The sequence below is a fragment of the Triticum urartu genome, chromosome 5A (assembly GCF_056163025.1).
Source record: "Triticum urartu cultivar PI428250 chromosome 5A, HENAU_Tu73, whole genome shotgun sequence".
NCBI lineage: Eukaryota > Viridiplantae > Streptophyta > Magnoliopsida > Poales > Poaceae > Triticum > Triticum urartu.
In genome coordinates this window covers 36,015,006-36,032,210 of record NC_141877.1, presented here as the reverse complement: position 1 = coordinate 36,032,210, position 17,205 = coordinate 36,015,006, and the positions used below count along the sequence as shown (strand labels likewise).

Here is a 17,205-nt window from a genome sequence, read left to right as displayed (position 1 = left end):
GCCGCTTGTCTTGGCGGCGCCGACTGAAAAAGAGCCCATGCTCCTTTACGTTGCCGCTACTAGCCGAGTGGTCAGCACAGTTATCATGGTCCAGCGCCCAGAAGAAGGCCGAGCTCAGCTGGTCCAGAGGCCGGTATATTATTTAACCGAAGTGTTATCCACCTCGAAGCAGAACTACCCACACTACCAAAAGATGTGTTACGGTGTGTACTTCGCTGCCAAGAAGCTCAAGCCCTACTTCCAAGAGCACCCCATCACAGTCGTATGTACTGCCCCGCTCGCCGAGATCATAGGCAGCTGGGATGCATCCGGCCGAGTGGCAAAATGGGCCATTGAGTTGGCTCCTTACACGATCTTCTACCAGCCCCGCACCGCCATTAAATCCCAAGCACTGGCCGACTTCCTCGTCGACTGGGCCGAAACCCAGTACCTGCCACCAGCCCCCGACTACACTCATTGGCGGATGCACTTCGATGGGTCCAAGATGCACACCGGCTTGGGAGCCGGCATCATCCTCACCTCCCCCAAGGGCGACAAGCTCAAGTACACATTGCAAATTCATTTTGCCTCCTCCAACAATGTGGTCGAGTACGAGGCGCTCATACACGGGCTCCGGCTAGCTAAGGAGCTCGGCATCCGTCGGATCCTGTGCTATGGTGACTCGGATTTGGTGGTCCAGCAGTCATCTGGCGACTGGGACGCCAAGGACGCGAACATGGCGAGCTACCGCTTCCTCGTTCAGCAAACCAGTGGATATTTTGAAGGATGCGAGTTCCTTCATGTACCACACGCCGACAACATGCAAGCAGATGCCCTGGCACGAGTAGGCTCCACCCGGCAAGCTATACCAGCCGGTGTTTCTCTCCGCCGCCTCCTCAAGCCGTCTACCAAGCCGTCTCCAGAATCTGGTTCCATCTTCGTGCCGCCTGACCCTGACGCAGTCGGATCCGACTTGGAGAACCAAGCAGGCGGCTCGGGTACTTCGACAGGCGGCTCGGGGACTGCCGTAGTCGCACCCGGCTCGGGACTTCGGAACTCAGCCCGGGGGCTACTGCAGTTGGCCCGGGGACTGCATCGACGCAACATGCGGTGGCCGACTCCAACTCTTCACCACCCAGCCCACCCGCCCTGGTCACAGTAGCTGTTCTGACAATAGAAGAAGTCACAGCTCCATCATGGGCCCAGCCCATCCTCAACTTCTTAGTAAACAGAGAGTTGCCAACGGACGAAATCTCGGCAAGACAAGTTCAACGCCGAGCCGGAGCATATACAATAGTAAACCAAGAGCTTGTTAGGCACAGTGTCACTGGAGTCTTCCAGCGCTGCGTCGAGCCAGAGAAGGGCATAACAATCCTCAAGGACATCCACCAAGGCGAATGCGGCCACCACGCGGCCTCACGATCACTCGTCGCCAAAGCTTTCCGCCATGGATTCTTCTGGCCGACTGCTTTGGACGACGCCAAGGAGCTAGTCAAACACTGCAAAGGGTGCCAAGTTTTCAGTTCCAAGCAACATCTGCCGGCTTCCGCACTCAAGACCATCCCCCTCACCTGGCCTTTTGCCGTCTGCGGGCTGGACATGGTGGGCCCATTCAAGACGGCACGCGGCGGCATGACACATCTACTCGTCGATGTGGACAAATTTACCAAGTGGATCGAAGCAAAGCCGATCAAGAAGCTGAATGGGCCGACTGCTGTAACGTTCATCGCAGATATCACAACCCGGTATGGCATACCGCACAGCATCATCACCGACAATGGCACAAATTTTGCAAAGGGAGCACTGGCACGTTTCTGCGCAACACACGGCATCCGGCTAGACCTCGCGTCCGTCGCCCACCCGCAGTCAAACGGCCAGGTCGAGCGAGCAAACGACCTCATCCTCTCCGGCATCAAGCCCCGACTGGTCGTGCCACTGGAGCGTTTGGCCGACTGTTGGCTCGATGAGCTGCCGGCCGTCCTCTGGAGCTTGCACACTACCCCAAACAAGTCAACCGGCTTCACCCCTTTCTTCCTTGTATATGGCGCCGAGGTGGTCATCCCAACTGACATCGAGTTTGACTCACCTCGGGTCACCATGTACACGGAGGCGGAGGCCAAGGAAGCACGTGAAGACGGCGTCGACCTGCTGGAAGAGGGCCGGCTGTTAGCCCTCAGCCAGTCCGCCATCTATTAGCAGGGTCTGCGCCGCTACCACAGCCGGAAAGTCAAGCCAAGATCCTTCCAAGAGGGCGATCTCATGCTCCGGCTGATCCAGCGAACAGCCGGCCAGCACAAGCTCTCGGCCCCTTGGGAGGGCCCCTTCGTCATCAGCAGAGCTCTAGGCAATGACTCCTACTACCTAATCGACGTGCAGAAGCCGAAGGCACGCAAGAGAGATGATTCTGGCAAGGAGTCGGAACGACCATGGAACGCCAATCTCCTCCGAAGATTTTACAGTTAAAAAGTAGCCTGGCCAGTCGGCCCGGGGACTCGCCGCCTTAAGTTATATATAAAGTTCTGCCTGCAATCAGACAAGTAGTGTGCCGGCACCCAAGGCTCCTCTTGCCAAAAGTTGCAGCTCGAAGAATCGACTGTCCGACTGGCAAGAGCCAAGGGTGGGAAAGGATGCCCACACGAAAAACGGCTAAGGACCAACGAACTTATATAACACGAGCCGGCCTCCCGCCCCGCCAGCCGGCTACCAAAGAAGCCGGCTGGCCGGCTTCCCGTTCACCTTGCTGCAATCTAAGAAAGCTCAAGTACTCGCCTTCCCAAAACAACCAAGTCCTTCTCCAGCCACAGACTACAGAGCAGCTGTCCGGCTGGGAAGGCAGCGGCCAAGGAAAGGCGGCAAAGGAAAAAGCCAAAAGGATGAAAAGCAAACATGAACGGAAGCCAAACACATGCATAATATTTACACAAAAGACCTTTGAAAGGCACGCATTAAACATAGTCTGAATACACCCCCAGTGGGTGGAACTGCGCAAATTTAAAGATTGTTCAAAAGAGTAACAAGCAGGAAAGCAAGGACGGCGGATCAAGCCAGGGGAACGACGGGCGAGTTGGGCAGGTTGGTGGGGTTGGCAGTGCCGGCTGGAGGAGTGACCGGCTGGCGAGTCTCGGCATCGTTGCTAGAGGAACGATCAGGCTGAGGTGGGCTGGTCGCTTCACCGTCCGGCGCAGCGTCTTCACCATCCTCCCCCTCTTCCCCTTCGCCCTCATCACTGGAGGCAATCTCCTCCGCCGAGTCCTCACCTTCTACCGGGTTCAGCCCGAACCACTCCTCCGGCTGAGCGACGCCGGTGTCATCCACCTCAGGGGCAAAGGCGCTGGTGTCGGTGTACTCGGCGATCGACGAGGTGCGCTGGATGATAGCCGGCCGCACCGCCTCCAGCTCCTCGTCAGCCTCCTGCCGCTAGGTGCTCAGCTGGTCTAAGTTCAGCCCAGGATACCAAGCTCAGACGAACTCCAGTGCCCGCTCAGCACCGGACCGGGCCGCTGACGCCTTCCGAGCCTCGAAGCGGCCAACTGCGACCTCCAGCCAGTCGGCGGTCCAACTCGGGGTGCGCGGGATCACCTCGTCGGGCCAGAGGGCGGCCAGCACTTGCACCCCGGCGCGCTGAAGACGGCGGAGCATGCGATGGGCCGGCTGCAGGCGGGCTTGAAGCGCCAGAAGCTGCTCCTCAAGTGACCGGCTGGCACCCGGTGCGACCTCAGCCCCCTCCTGCCGTCTCGCGTCGGGTAGGCCTCGATGGCTTGGGTGGCAGCAGTAGAGTAACCGGGAAAGTAATCTGCACAAAGAAGAAAGCAGTAGCACAGAGTCAAAAGACGAACCAGATAGTAGGAGGCAGGCAAAGAAACGATGAAGAAGGCGGCCCACCGTCGATTAAGTCTTCTACCCGGCTGTAGCCTTGACTCAGCACCTGCCTGGCCTCGGCCCAGTTCGCCGCCTCGGTCTCGTATTCGGCTTTGAGGGCGGCCTCGCTGTCCTGCGCCGCCTTCAGGGCCGCCTTGTGGCTCTCCTGCTGGTCGGCCAACTTCTTGGCCAGGCGGTCACGCTCTTGAGCCAGGGCGGCGCACTCGGCCTCCTTGGCGCGAAGGGCGGTCTGGGCTCCGCTCAGCTGGCTCCTCAAGTCAGCATTGGCCCCTACAGATATGAAGAAAGAAGTTGTCAGGAAAAGATCCGACCCGACTGCTCAGCAGTCGGCCCGAATCTCGGGGCCTACACCCAGTGGGTGCGCTGACGCGCCCCCACTTGAGACAAAAAATGAAGCACTTACTCCGGCTCTCGGTCAGATCGATGGTTTTCTGATTCAACTCCTGGGCCTGGGAGTTGAAGGCAGCCGCGCAGAGGTTACGATACTCCTGCAGATAACATAAGTGATACAAGTAAGAACAAGACGGCAATTAGAGTCTACCAAGAAGTTCCAAGCCGCATGCTCAGCAGCCGGCTCGGAACTCGGAGACTACACCCAGTGGGTGCGCTGACGCGCCCCCACGGAAGAAATCAGGAGCAATCAACGAAGAGCAGAAGGACTCACCCGGATCACCATTCGCGTCGTGAGAAATTCTTGGGTGTACTGCTTCAGCGCGGTAGCTTGGGCCTGAAGCAGGTTCCGGACGTCCTGCTTCGCCACGTTCAGCACAGCCGTCCCGCCGCCCGGCGTCCACCCGGACGAGCTATTGCTAGCCGCTTCCAGGTCCTGGGCCGACGGGCCGGCGCCAGCGGCATTGTGCGGATCTGGCGCAGAAGTCGCCTTATTCGCGCGCCGATGGGACGGCGACAGGACCACAAGGTCCGCCCCGACAGTCGGCACACCTTTGGTCGGCTGCACGGGCGGCGCGTCGGGCCGGCTACCTTGACCCTTTCCAGCCAGCGGCATCGGTTCCGTCTCCTTCCCCTTCGCCGGCTGCCGCGGTGGGTCTCCTCCGTCGGGGGCACCGGAATGTCGGGTGCCGCGGCACGAAGGGGGATGAAGAGCAGCGGAGGCTGGTTCCGCTGGGCCTCCGCCTCCTCCTCCGTGGTTGCGGCCTCTGACTGGGCCTTGGCAGCCGCGTCGGCCCGTGCCTCCGCCGACTTCTCCCTCGCCTCCCGAGCCGCCCTCTGCTCCTCTGCCTCCCTATCCTCCCGCGCTTCCCACGTGTTTCGCTCCGTCGCCTCTAGGAGATCGGTGCGGGGATCCACACGGCGGGAGCTTGAGGACCCTCCCGCGGGTCCGACTACGGAGGCGGCAGGAGCCGTTCAAGAGAAAGTGGGGCCCTGTTTGATAAGTCAAGAAGGCTTAGAAAGATATCAACCGAAGAAGGCGTAAGAAAAATAACACTTACGCCGAAACCGACTGCGGCTGGTTCACCACCTTGCGGAAGCGGGCCGCCTTCGCGGCCGCCTCGTCCCGCTTGGTCGCCGCCGCGGTACTCTTGGGCTTTTTTGGCCGACTACCGAAGTGGGTCGACGCGGCCCGATGTTTCTGCGCGTCTCCTTGAGGAGCCGGCGCGGCGGATGGGCCCGCGCCTTGATGATCAGGCGCCGGCTGACGGCGCGGAACAACTTCGGCCTCAGCATCATCCAGCCAGTCCTCGAAGGCGGCGCCGAGCCCAGAGCCGCTTGCCTCACCGCCCTCCCCTGCGACATCTTCTTCCATGGCGGCCGCCCCCAGGTCCGGGTCGTCAACGTCGTCCATCGTGCGGTCGGGGAGGAACTGGCGCTCCACCCCCACAGCCCCGGTTGCCGGCGGAAGCATGGGATTCTGCCAAAAACAAGGCGACTGGTCAGGAGTCGGCCATCATGAACCCGGTGACAAGGAAACAAGAAAAAGAAACTTACCACCGGCGGAGGATTGGCGCGAGAGTACGGCACCTTGCCGTACTGCCACTCCTTGGTGAGCTTGCAGTTGGAAATGTAGTTCACCATGTAAGACACCTCGGCGTGAGGCATCTCCTTGGTGCTTAGCCGGCATGGGTCGAAGCGGCCGCTCACCTGGCAGATCATATGAGGTCGGCCCTGGAGCGGGAGCCCCCGGCGCTCCACGAAGACAGCCACCAGGTCAGACCCAGTCAGACCCTCCGACTGTTTCATCACCCGGAGCCGTGCAACGGAGGCGGCCCCACCCTGAGACAGCGGCATGGCCCCGAAGGACCACGAGGGCTGCCTCCCAGCCGGCAGGCCGGCTACCTAAGCCGGCAGATTGACAAAGTCGCCTTGCGGAGCGATGTTCTTCACGTAGAAGTAGGATTTCTGCTAGAGCTTCACCGACTGGATCAGCAGGATGGGCGGAAACGGGTTGTTATCGCTCGTCCTCCGCATGGCGATGAAGGCGCCGCATGGGGCGGGCACGCCCGCGACGACAGTGCCAAGCTTGCACTGGAAGAATTCTCCCCACAGTTCGAGGGTGGGGAGGACACCAAGAAAACCCTCGCACAGGGCGACGAAGGCCGACAGCAGCATCACCGCATTCGGAGTAAGGTGATGCGGCTGGAGATGATAAAATTCGGGGAAGGAGCGAAGGAACCCGCTCGCCGGCAGGCCGAAGCCACGCAGGCAATGCGAGCAGAAGATTACCCGCTCGTCCTCCTCCGGCGCCGGCGAGATCTCCCTCTCCAGCACAAGGCGGACCCGCATGAAATCCCCGCCCGGCAGCCGCCGCGGCTGGCGGAGGAAGTCGACGTGGTTGTCATGGACGTTGGAGCCGTCCCAGGAGCTCGACAACACCATGGGGACAGCGCGGTGATGAGAAAGGTGTTGCGGAAAGGCACGCGACCCTGCTACGACGAAGCGACGGCAAGCCAAGAAGATTGGCAGGAAGGCCGAGCGGTGGCGGGTAGCTGTGGCAGCAGAGAGGAGGAAGAAGAAGGAGGGGGCAGAGCGAGGGAGAGCGCGCGAGCGTCTGGCGCTCCCCTCCTCTCCCCCTACTTATAGCCTCGTGCGGTGAAGCCGAGGAGGCAGGGCATGGGGGACGTGGGATTAACTGCACCCACTCCCCCACGCCCCGCGATTATTGCGCCTTCACGGCATGCGGAAACCGCCACTGGGGGGCGCGCGGTCCATCTGGGCTGCAGAAGATCCGCACGTGGGCCGAGGCCCTGTAGTGGCGGGCCCTGGACTGCGGCGGCGTCCCGTCGCGCGCGTGGGCTGGCAGGCCCCTCCAGCCGTAGGGTGCCACGTTGCGCGCTGGTGACGAACGGTCAGCTCGCAGCCTGACTCGCGCGCCGACTGGTACCCGCCTTCAAGCTTCGAAATCTCTAGGAGACGGCACGCCTAGTCAAAGACGGCTCCCAGTTTTCGGCTCCTCAAGATAGGAAGCTGACTGACCTCGTCGTCTTTTTTCTGCCTCGGAGCCCAACCAGCTTCGGGGACTACTGTCGGAGTAAATAACCATGGGTAGCCTAGCCGGCTTCCCCTGGTTCTTCAGAAAAATTATAGGCCGATTGAGCCTCCAAGCGTCCAAGACGTGGGGCCGCCTTCCCCCAGCTGGCCACCTCTCAGGTCGGCTGCGGAAAGGCGACCCAGCCCTGGAATCCTTGAGAAACAAGACCACGAGAAGGACAGATCCGAGAAGCCGGCCATGAGAAGGCCGACTCCAAGGAGCCGGCCCCTCAGCAGGCGACCAAGATCGTGCCCTTAGAGTCTGTGCCCACATAACGGCGACGAGACGGGGCGTTGCTACAGTGAAGCCTGCCACCCCCGAATCCCGGAACACGCATGGCCAGAGTGCGTCGTACGGGGCGGCCATCACCTGTCCGGCGCGACACTGTTGCCATGTTGATCATGACATCACCCATGGCGAGCAGTCAGTATGACCCGTGGGTGGTGGGCCCCTCAGTGAGGGAGACCCCAAAGGCGGCCAGGCTTCCCGCAGTCGGCCTAGGGTACGGCCAGCTCCCAATAGCCGGCCGGCTCTGTCCCTCGAAGGAGGTGCCTCATTAAGGAGATAAGACGAGGTAAGGCTACAGTGATGAGCCGCCCCGTGACGGCACTGTAGCCATGCTTACCACAACAAAGCCCTCGTCACCAGAGGCAAGGCAACAGTAACCAGCCTCCGACAAGACTCCCGAGCGGTGGGGCCAGCCTGTCGACCAGAAGGCCGGCAGTCGGCGGGGCCTACCAGGCGGCGGGCCCATCGGTCGGCGGAGAAGCCAGCCAGCGTAGACACAGACGGCTGGGGCCCGTGGCCAGCCGGATTACCATTGTACCCCTGGGGGGTAGGCCTATATAAACCCCCCAGGGCACCCATGCAGGGGGGATCTCTCTTTGGATAGTTTTAAACACGGCAACGAGAGGAGGAGCAGGCAAGCCTTGCCCTTCTTCATCCTTTCACCAAACAGCTCAAGGAGCCTCTTGTAGCTACTTGTCAATCTAGTGACCATGCGGAGACCCCACAGAGCAGCAGTAGGGGTGTTATCTCCACGGAGAGCCCTGAAGTTGGGTAAGATCCGCCGGCGTGCATGTCTTCGCCTTATCCCGTTTCCAGGCACCGGCGATGTTTTATTGGCTCCCACAATGATAAGCCACCCGTTGGCATATGTTGCACCAACCACTCGACATCTTATTTTCTTAGAACGATGGTAGCATAAATAAGATGATCCCTCACTAAAATTTCAAGAAAGTGTTCCCCCTAACTGTGCACCGTTGCCATAGAACATATGAGATGTTCAAAGAGCTGAAATTGGTATTTCAGGCTCATGCTCGTGTTGAGAGGTTGAGACCTCTGACAAGACCTTTGCCTACAAGATGGAGGAGAATAGCTCAGCCAGTGAGCATGTGCTCAGAATGTGTGGGTACTTCAATCACTTGAATCAAGTGGGAGTTAATCTTCCAGATAAGAGAGTGATTGACAAAAGTTCTCCAGTCGCTATCACCAAACTACTAGAGTTTCGTGATGAACTATAACATGCAAGGGAAGATAATCCCGGAGCTGTTCGTCGTGCTTAAGGCCGTAAAGGTAGAAATCAAGAAGGAGCATCAAGTGTTGATGGTTAACAAGAGCACTGGTTTAAAAGAAGGGCAAGGGCAAGAAGGGAAACTTCTTGAATGGCAAGCCAGTTGCCGCTCTAGTGAAGAAACCCAAGAACCCAAACCCGAGACAAAGTACTTCAATTAGGGGAACGGTCACTGGTAGCGGAACTTCCTCAAATACTTGGTAGATAAGAAGGCTATCAACTTCAACAAAAGTATATTTGATATATGTGTGTTATTGATGTGTACCTTACTAGTACTCCTAGTAGCACCTGAGTATTAGATACCGGTTCAGTTGCTAATATTGGTAACTCGAAACAAAAGCTACGGAATTAACGGAGATTAGCTAAGGGCGAGGTGACGATGTGTGTTGGAAGTGTTTCCAAGGTTGATGTGATCACCATCGCACGCTCCCTCTACCTTCGGGATTAGTGTTGAACCTAGATAAATGTTGTTTGCATTGGTGTCTCTGTTGAGCATGAACATGATTAGATCATGTTTATTGCAATATGGTTATTCATTTAAGTCAGAGAATAATGGTTATTCTGATTACATGAATAATACCTTCTATGGTCATGCACCCAATGTGAATGGTTTATTGAATCCCGGTCGTAGTTATACACATGTTCATAACATTGATGCCAAAAGATGTAGACTTGATAATGATAGTACCACTTCCATGTGGCACTGCCACTTAGGTCATATTGGTGTAAAGCGCATGAAAGAACCTCCATGATAATGGACTTTTGAAGTCACTTGATTTTGAATCACTTTAAACATGTGAACCATGCCTCTTTGGCAAGATGACTAAAACCCCGTTCTTTGGAACAATGGAACGGGCAAGTGACTTGTTGGAAATCATACGTGCTGATGTGTGCGGTCCGATGAGTGTTCACGCGCGCGGTGGATATCGTTATTTTCTCACCTTCACCGGTGAATTGAGTAGATATGGGTATATTTACTTAATGAAGCATAAGTCTGAAATGTTTGAAAAGTTCAAGCAATTTCAGAGTTAAGTTGAGAATCATCGTAACAAGAAGATCAAGTTCCTTCGATATGATCAAAGGGAAAGTATCTGAGTTATGAGTTTGGCAATCACTAAAGACAAGGTGGAATCGTTTCACAGTTGATGCCACCTGGAACACCATAGCATGATGGTGTGTCCGAATGTCATAATTGAACCTTATTGGATACGGTGTATGATGTCTCTTACCAATCTACCGCTATTTTTGGGGGTTATGCATTAAAGACAATTACATTCACTTTAAATAGGGCACCATCTAAATCCGTGGAGACGACACCGTATGAACTATGGTTTGGCAAGAAACCAAAGTTGTTGTTTCTTAAGGTTTGGGGCTACGATGCTTATGTCGATAGGCTTCGGTCGGAAAAGCTCGAACCCAAAGCGGAAAATTGTATCTTCATAGAATACCCAAACAAGACGATTGGGTATACCTTATATCTCAGATCTGAGGGAAAAGTGTTTGTCGCTAAGAATAGGTCCTTTCTCGAGAAAGAGTCTCTCGAAAGAATTGAGAGGGAGGATGATAGAACTTGATGAGGTTGTTGAACCTTCACTTCAACCAGAGAGTAGCGCAACACAGAAAGATGTTTCTGTGGCAACTACGACAGTTGAAGAGAAACCTAATGATGATGATCATGAAGCTTCAGATCAAATTACTATCGAACCTTGTAGGTCGACAAGGGTGTGTACAACTTCTCAGTGTTAACCCTGTCTTAAAGGTCATGTTGTTGGACAACGATGAACCTATGAGCTATGAAGAAGCGATGGTGGGCCCGGATTCCAACAAATGGCTAGAAGCCATGAAATCTGAGATAGGATCCATGTATGAGAACGAAGTATGGACTTTGGTGGACTTGCACGATGAATGGAAAGCTATTGAGAATAAATGGATCTTTAAGAAGAAGACAGACGCTGATGGTAATGTCACCATTTGTGAAGCTCGACTTGTCTCAAAGAAGTTTCCGACAAGTTCAAGGAGTTGACTGTGATGAGACTCTCTCAATCATAGCGATGCTAAAGTCTGTTAGAACTATGTTAGCAGTTGCTGCATTTTCATTTACGAAATCAGGCACATGGATGGCAAAACAAAGTTTCCTTGACGGTTTCCATGAGGAAAGGTTGTATGTGATACAACCAAAAGGTTTTTGTCAATCCTAAGGACGCTAAAAGGTATGCAAACTCCAGCGATCCTTCTATGGACTGGAGCAAGCATCTCGAAGTTGGAACATACGCTTTGATGAGGCGATCAAAGCATTTGGGTTTATACAAAGTTTGCAAGAAACTTGTATTTGCAAGAAAGTGAGTGGGAGCACTACAACATTTCTGATAGGTATATATGGATGACATATTGTTGATCGGAAATGATGTAGAATTTCTAGAAAGCATAAATGGTTGTTTGAATGGAGTTTTTCAAAGGAAGACCTGTGTAAAACTGCTTACATGTTGGGTATCAAGATCTATAGAGACAGATCAATATGCCTGATAAGACTTTCACAGAGCACATACCTTGACATGATCTTGAAGGAGTTCAAGATGGATCAGTCAAAGAAGGAGTTCTTGCCTGAGTTGTGAGGTGTGAAGTTAAGACTTGAAGCTCGATCACGGCAGAAGAAAGAGAAAGGACGAAAGTCGTCCCCTATGCCTTAGCCATAGGCTCTATACGGTATGCCATGTTGTGTACCGCGATGTGCCTTGCCACGTGTCTGGCAAGAGGGTACAAGAGTGATCCAGGACTGGATCATTGGACAGCGGTCAAAATTATCCTTAGGAATAAGGAAATGTTTCTCGTTTATGGAGGTGATAAAGAACTCGACGTAAAGGGTTACGTCAATGCAAGCTTTAACGCCTATCCGGATGACTCTGAGTAGCAAACCGGATACATATAGTGGAGCAACCATTTGCAATAGCTCCAAGTGGAGCATAGTAGCAACATCTACAATATGAAATCGAGATTTGCAAAGAACACGCGGATCTGAATGTTGCAGACCCGTTGACTGACACTTCTCTCGTAAGCATAACATGATCAAAACCTAGAACTCATTGAGTGTTAATCACATGGCAATGTGAACTAGATTATTGACTCTAGTAAACTCTTTGGGTATTAGTCACATGGCGATGTGAACTATGAGTGTTAATCACATGGCGATGTGAACTAGATTGTTGACTCTAGTGCAAGTGGGAGACTGTTGGAAATATGCCCTAGAGGCAATAATAAAATTGTTATTATTATATTTCCTTGTTCATGATAATTGTCTATTGTTCATGCTATAATTGTATTAACCGGAAACCGTAATACATGTGTGAATACATAGATCATAATATGTCCCTAGTAAGCCTCTAGTTGACTAGCTCGTTGATCAATAGATGGTCGTGGTTTCCTGACCATGGACATTGGATGTCATTGATAACGGGATCACATCATTAGGAGAATGATGTGATGGACAAGACTCAATCTTAAGCGTAGCACAAGATCGTGTAGTTCGTTATGCTAAAGCTTTTCTAATGTCAAGTATCATTTCCTTAGACCATGAGATTGTGCAACACCCGGATACCATAGGAATGCTTTGGGTGTACCAAACATCACAACGTAACTGGGTGGCTATAAAGGTGCGCTACAGGTATCTCCGAAAGTGTCTGTTGGGTTGGCACGAATCAAGACTGGGATTTGTCACTCCGTACGACGGAGAGGTATCTCTGGGACCACTCGGTAATGCGTCATCATAATGAGCTCAATGTGACTAAGGAGTTAGCCACGGGATCATGCATTACGAAACGAGTAAAGTGACTTGCCAGTAACGAGATTGAACGAGGTATTGGGATACCGACGATCGAATCTTGGGCAAGTAACGTACCGATTGACAAAGGGAATTGTATACAAGATTAATTGAATCCCCGACATCGTGGTTCATCCGATGAGATCATCGTGGAACATGTGGGAGCCAATATGGGTATCCAGAACCCGCTATTGGTTATTGGCTGGAGAGATGTCTCGGTCATGTCTGCATGGTTCTCGAACCCGTAGGGTCTACACACTTCAGGTTCGATGACGCTAGAGTTGTTGTGGGAAATAGTATGCGGTTATCGAAGGTTGTTCGGAGTCCCAGATGAGATCCCGGACGTGACGAGGAGTTCCGGAATGGTCCGAAGGTGAAGATCGATATATTGGACGAAGGGTATTGGACTCCGGAATTGTTCCGGGGGTACCGGGTGATGACCAGCGTGTCCGAAAGGGGTTTTGGAGGCCCCAGCAAGTGTTTGGGGGCCTTATGGGCCAAGGGGAGGGGGCACATCAGCCCACTAAGGGGCTGAGCGTCCCTCCCTCCCCATCTCACGCAACTTGGAGAGGTGGGGGCGCCTCCCCTAGGGCAGCCACCCCTCCTGACTTGGGGGGCAAGTTTCCTAGGGGTGGGGGCGCCCAAACCCATCTAGGGTTTCCCCTGTGGCTGCCGCCCCTCCCCTAGGGAACCCTAGGGCGCCTCCTCCACCCCTTCCCCCTTATATATAGTGAGGGAGAGAGAGGGCAGCCACACCCTTCCCCTGGCGCAGCCCCTCCCCCTCTCCTACACCTCCTCCTCCTCCTCCTCCTCCTCCGTAGCGCTTGGCGAAGCCCTGCCGGAGAACCACGAGCTCCATCACCACCACACCATCGTGTTGCCGGAGTTCTCCCTCAACTTATCCTCTCCCCTTGATGGATCTAGAAGGAGGATATGTCCCCGGGCTGTACGTGTGTTGAACGCGGAGGCGCCGTTATTCGACGCTTAGATCGGAATCGACCGTGAGCTGAATCGTTGCGTGTACGACTCCACCAACCGCATTCTTGTAACGCTTCCGCTCAGCGATCTTCAAGGGTATGAAGATGTACTCCCTCTCTCTCGTTGCTAGTATCTCCTAGATTGATCTTGGTGACACATAGGAATTTTTTTGAATTATAGCTACGTTCCCCAACAAATATATCCATCTGTCATGTTTGAATAATAATTGCCATGTTGTAAATATTTGCAGAAATTATGGAGCACCCCCGAGACGAAGAAACAGAAGCGGTGTTGGGGGACATAATCGCACAAGGAAGTGATGCCGTCATGTCGTTTCTGAACGAAACCGATGGTCTGGAAGGACAGGGTGAAGAAGCAGGCTATGATTATGATGGCTCTGGTGACACAATGCCGGTGCAAGAAGGAGACCTTGATGACGGCTCCGGTGACCCAATGCCGGTGCAAGAAGGAGACCGTGATGACGACTCCGGTGACCGAACCGAGTCTGGCCAGGTATATATATTAGTTAAGCCTGTGCTGACTAGCTAATTGATGCATTCATTGTTTTGGTATATGTACACATATTAATTAACTCTCGTCTTTCTTCTTTTTTCTAGCCCTCCGGATCGAGCACTAATACGTCTCCGTCGTATCTAATTTTCCAAACACTTTTGCCCTTGTTTTGGACTCTAACTTGCATGATTTGAATGGTCAAAAGTAGCTTTGATGCATGATATAGGCCCTAGGCACTTGTAGGAGTAGTTGCTATCAATATTATCGAGTTTGGTTTACTTTTATTTTGAAGTTAATAAAAATTTCAGAATTTTTCAGAAAATGATGAAGAGACTTTTGAGGGGCTCATCGAGCCGAAGCTCGAAGAAAAAGGCACAGAAGCCCAAGTATAATCTGCCTCGCACCGCGGAGGTTCGGTCGTGTGAATGGCCTTCCGATGATTTCTTGAGAGCAGCTGGGATTTATGAAGATTTTTATGAATTGGCTAAGAATGCAGGCCTCACCGCTTTCCTCCACGACCAACGCGATCAGTATATCTTACTCACAAATATCTTCGTGCAAAACTTTCATTTTCATTCTAGGAGCTCACCACCTACGGTGGAGTTACATTTATATGATGAGCATAAGGAGATGTCACTTTATGATTTTTGTCGGGTTTGTTTAGTCCCTTTCAAGGGCAAGACAGAGGAACGACATCACGAGGATGTGGATGGGTTTATTAATACTATCACTATAGGGGAAACAAGGAAGGTTTCCGATGCACGAATCACTATCATACATTTTCCTGTTTTACGCTATTTTGCATTATTTGCTAGTCATTGTTTAATCGGTCGCGGAAACTGTGGAAACCTTAGTGTCCCTGATATTATTATTTTGCTCCACGGTTTATTCAGTGATAACTCTATTAGTATGGGCGACATTATTGCTAAACGGTTAAGTCTGAACCGTACAAAGGGCCCCATCTTTGGAGGCATCTATGCTTCACGCCTAACTGCACATTTTAACATACCTATTAGGCTTTATGAGAAGGAAGAAAAAGTGATGCCTTGTTTTATTTAGATTATAAGAGTATGGTGGCACATGATTTTATTGTTAAGAATAGGGAAGGAGAACTTAAATACAAATTTTTCTTTGATAAACATCATCCTGAGACTATTACCCTACCTGCTCCGTCTTTGTTTGATTTATCTGCAGGCCAGTACCTTGTTCCGTTAGAGGCTATTCACGCCTACCGGAACCCTACACCAGCCATGGAGCCAGAGCCGGAACCACAAGTTGATCCTTCACGATAGTATAATTACCAGTGGGATCCTGAGATGATTGCCAACCAGTGGCAATCGGAGTCTTCTTCTTCTTCGCAGTACGACCCCAACTACTATTATGGATATCTGCCAGGCTAGCCATGGCCATAGACCAATTTAGGCCAAAAGCCTAAGCTTGGGGGAGTACGTATTTCCCACCAAAATTACATTTATGTTCACACACTCATTGCTAGATGTCGGTGCTCATACTGTTTCATTGTATCATCCATGCTAGTTTATTTTTCTTTTATGCTTTCTTCTTGTGTGTTTAATAAACCTTAAGAAAAACCAAAAAAATTAGTTGTAGCTTTTTACTAGTTTACTTTTAATTCTTGTAGTAGTAATTAAAAAGAAAACCCAAAAAGATTTCCTATTCTTCTTTTGCTTGTTGGGAGCTCTCCCGTGTAAATAGTTTATTTCTTTTCTTTTGGGGGTCCATAGGGGAAGACCATGATTAAATTGTTGAGGTGGCTCTTATATGCATAAATGTTGATCTGACAGAAGACCCATATTGCTTTGTCTTCTCCTATTTATTGAATGCTTGCAGATTCTAGCTTAGTCCAATGCGCGCGCACTATTATTATTATTCACATCGTTCGGTCGTGCAAGTGAAAGGCAATAATGACGATATAGGATGAACTTATTGAGATGAGAAAAAGCTGGTATGAACTCGACCACTTTTGTTTTTGTAAATATGATTAGTTCATCATTCCTAATTCGGCCTATTATGAATAAACATGTTTGCAATGACAACTAGAGATCATAGTTCTCGTGCCATGCTTGATTAGCTAGGAGCTTATAATGGTTTACCTTGCGTGCCAACATGCTATTAAAATGGTTGTGATGTGGTATGATAGGGTGATATCCTCCTATGAATGATTTAAGTGACTTGACTTGGCACATGTTCACGCATGTAGTTGAAACAAAATCAACATAGCCTTCACGATATTTATGTTCATGGTGGATTATATCCTACTCATGCTTGCATTCAGTGTTGATTAATTTTAATGCATGTTCATGACTGTTGTCGCTCTCTAGCTGGTCGCTTCCCAGTCTTTTGCTCACCTTCACCTGTACTAAGCGGGAATACTGCTTGTGCATCCAACTCCATAAACCCCAAAGTTATTCCATATGAGTCCACTATACCTACCTATATACGGTATCTACGTGCCGTTCCAAGTAAATTTGTATGTGCCAAACTCTAAACCTTCAAATAAATATCCTGTTTTGTATGCTCGAATAGCTCATGTATCAACTAGGGCTGTCCGTATCTTCCATGTTAGGCGGGTTATTCTCAAGAGGACTGGACTCCGCTCCTCACTCACGAGAAAGTGGCTGGTCACCGGGATGCCCAGTCCCTTACTTTATGCAAACTAAATCAAAATAATCGCAAACAAAACTCCCCCTGGGACTCTTGTTATTTGGAGGCACTCGTTGTTTCGAGCAAGCCATGGATTGATGCTTGTTGGTGGAAGGGGGAGTATAAACTTTACCATTCTATTTGGGAACCGCCTATAATGTGTGTAGCATGGAAGATATCGCCATCTCTTGGTTGTTATGTTGAAAATGAGAGTATATCGCTCAAAATATTATTCACCTCTATTTCAAAACCGAGCTCTGGCACCTCTACAAATCCCTGCTTCCCTCTGCGAAGGGCCTATCTATTTACTTTTATGCTGAG

General features: G+C 51.8%; 1 protein-coding gene across 1 annotated transcript; it reads left to right on the top strand.

The window, feature by feature from the left end:
- The first annotated feature begins 484 nt into the window (after positions 1-484).
- LOC147967781 (uncharacterized) lies at positions 485-3,400 on the top strand. Its single transcript, XM_087523251.1, has 4 exons — positions 485-1,056; positions 1,119-1,695; positions 2,977-3,211; positions 3,300-3,400. The coding sequence occupies exons 1-4, from the start codon at positions 485-487 to the stop codon at positions 3,398-3,400; spliced, it is 1,485 nt and encodes a 494-aa protein (XP_087379377.1).
- The last annotated feature ends 13,805 nt before the right edge of the window (positions 3,401-17,205 follow it).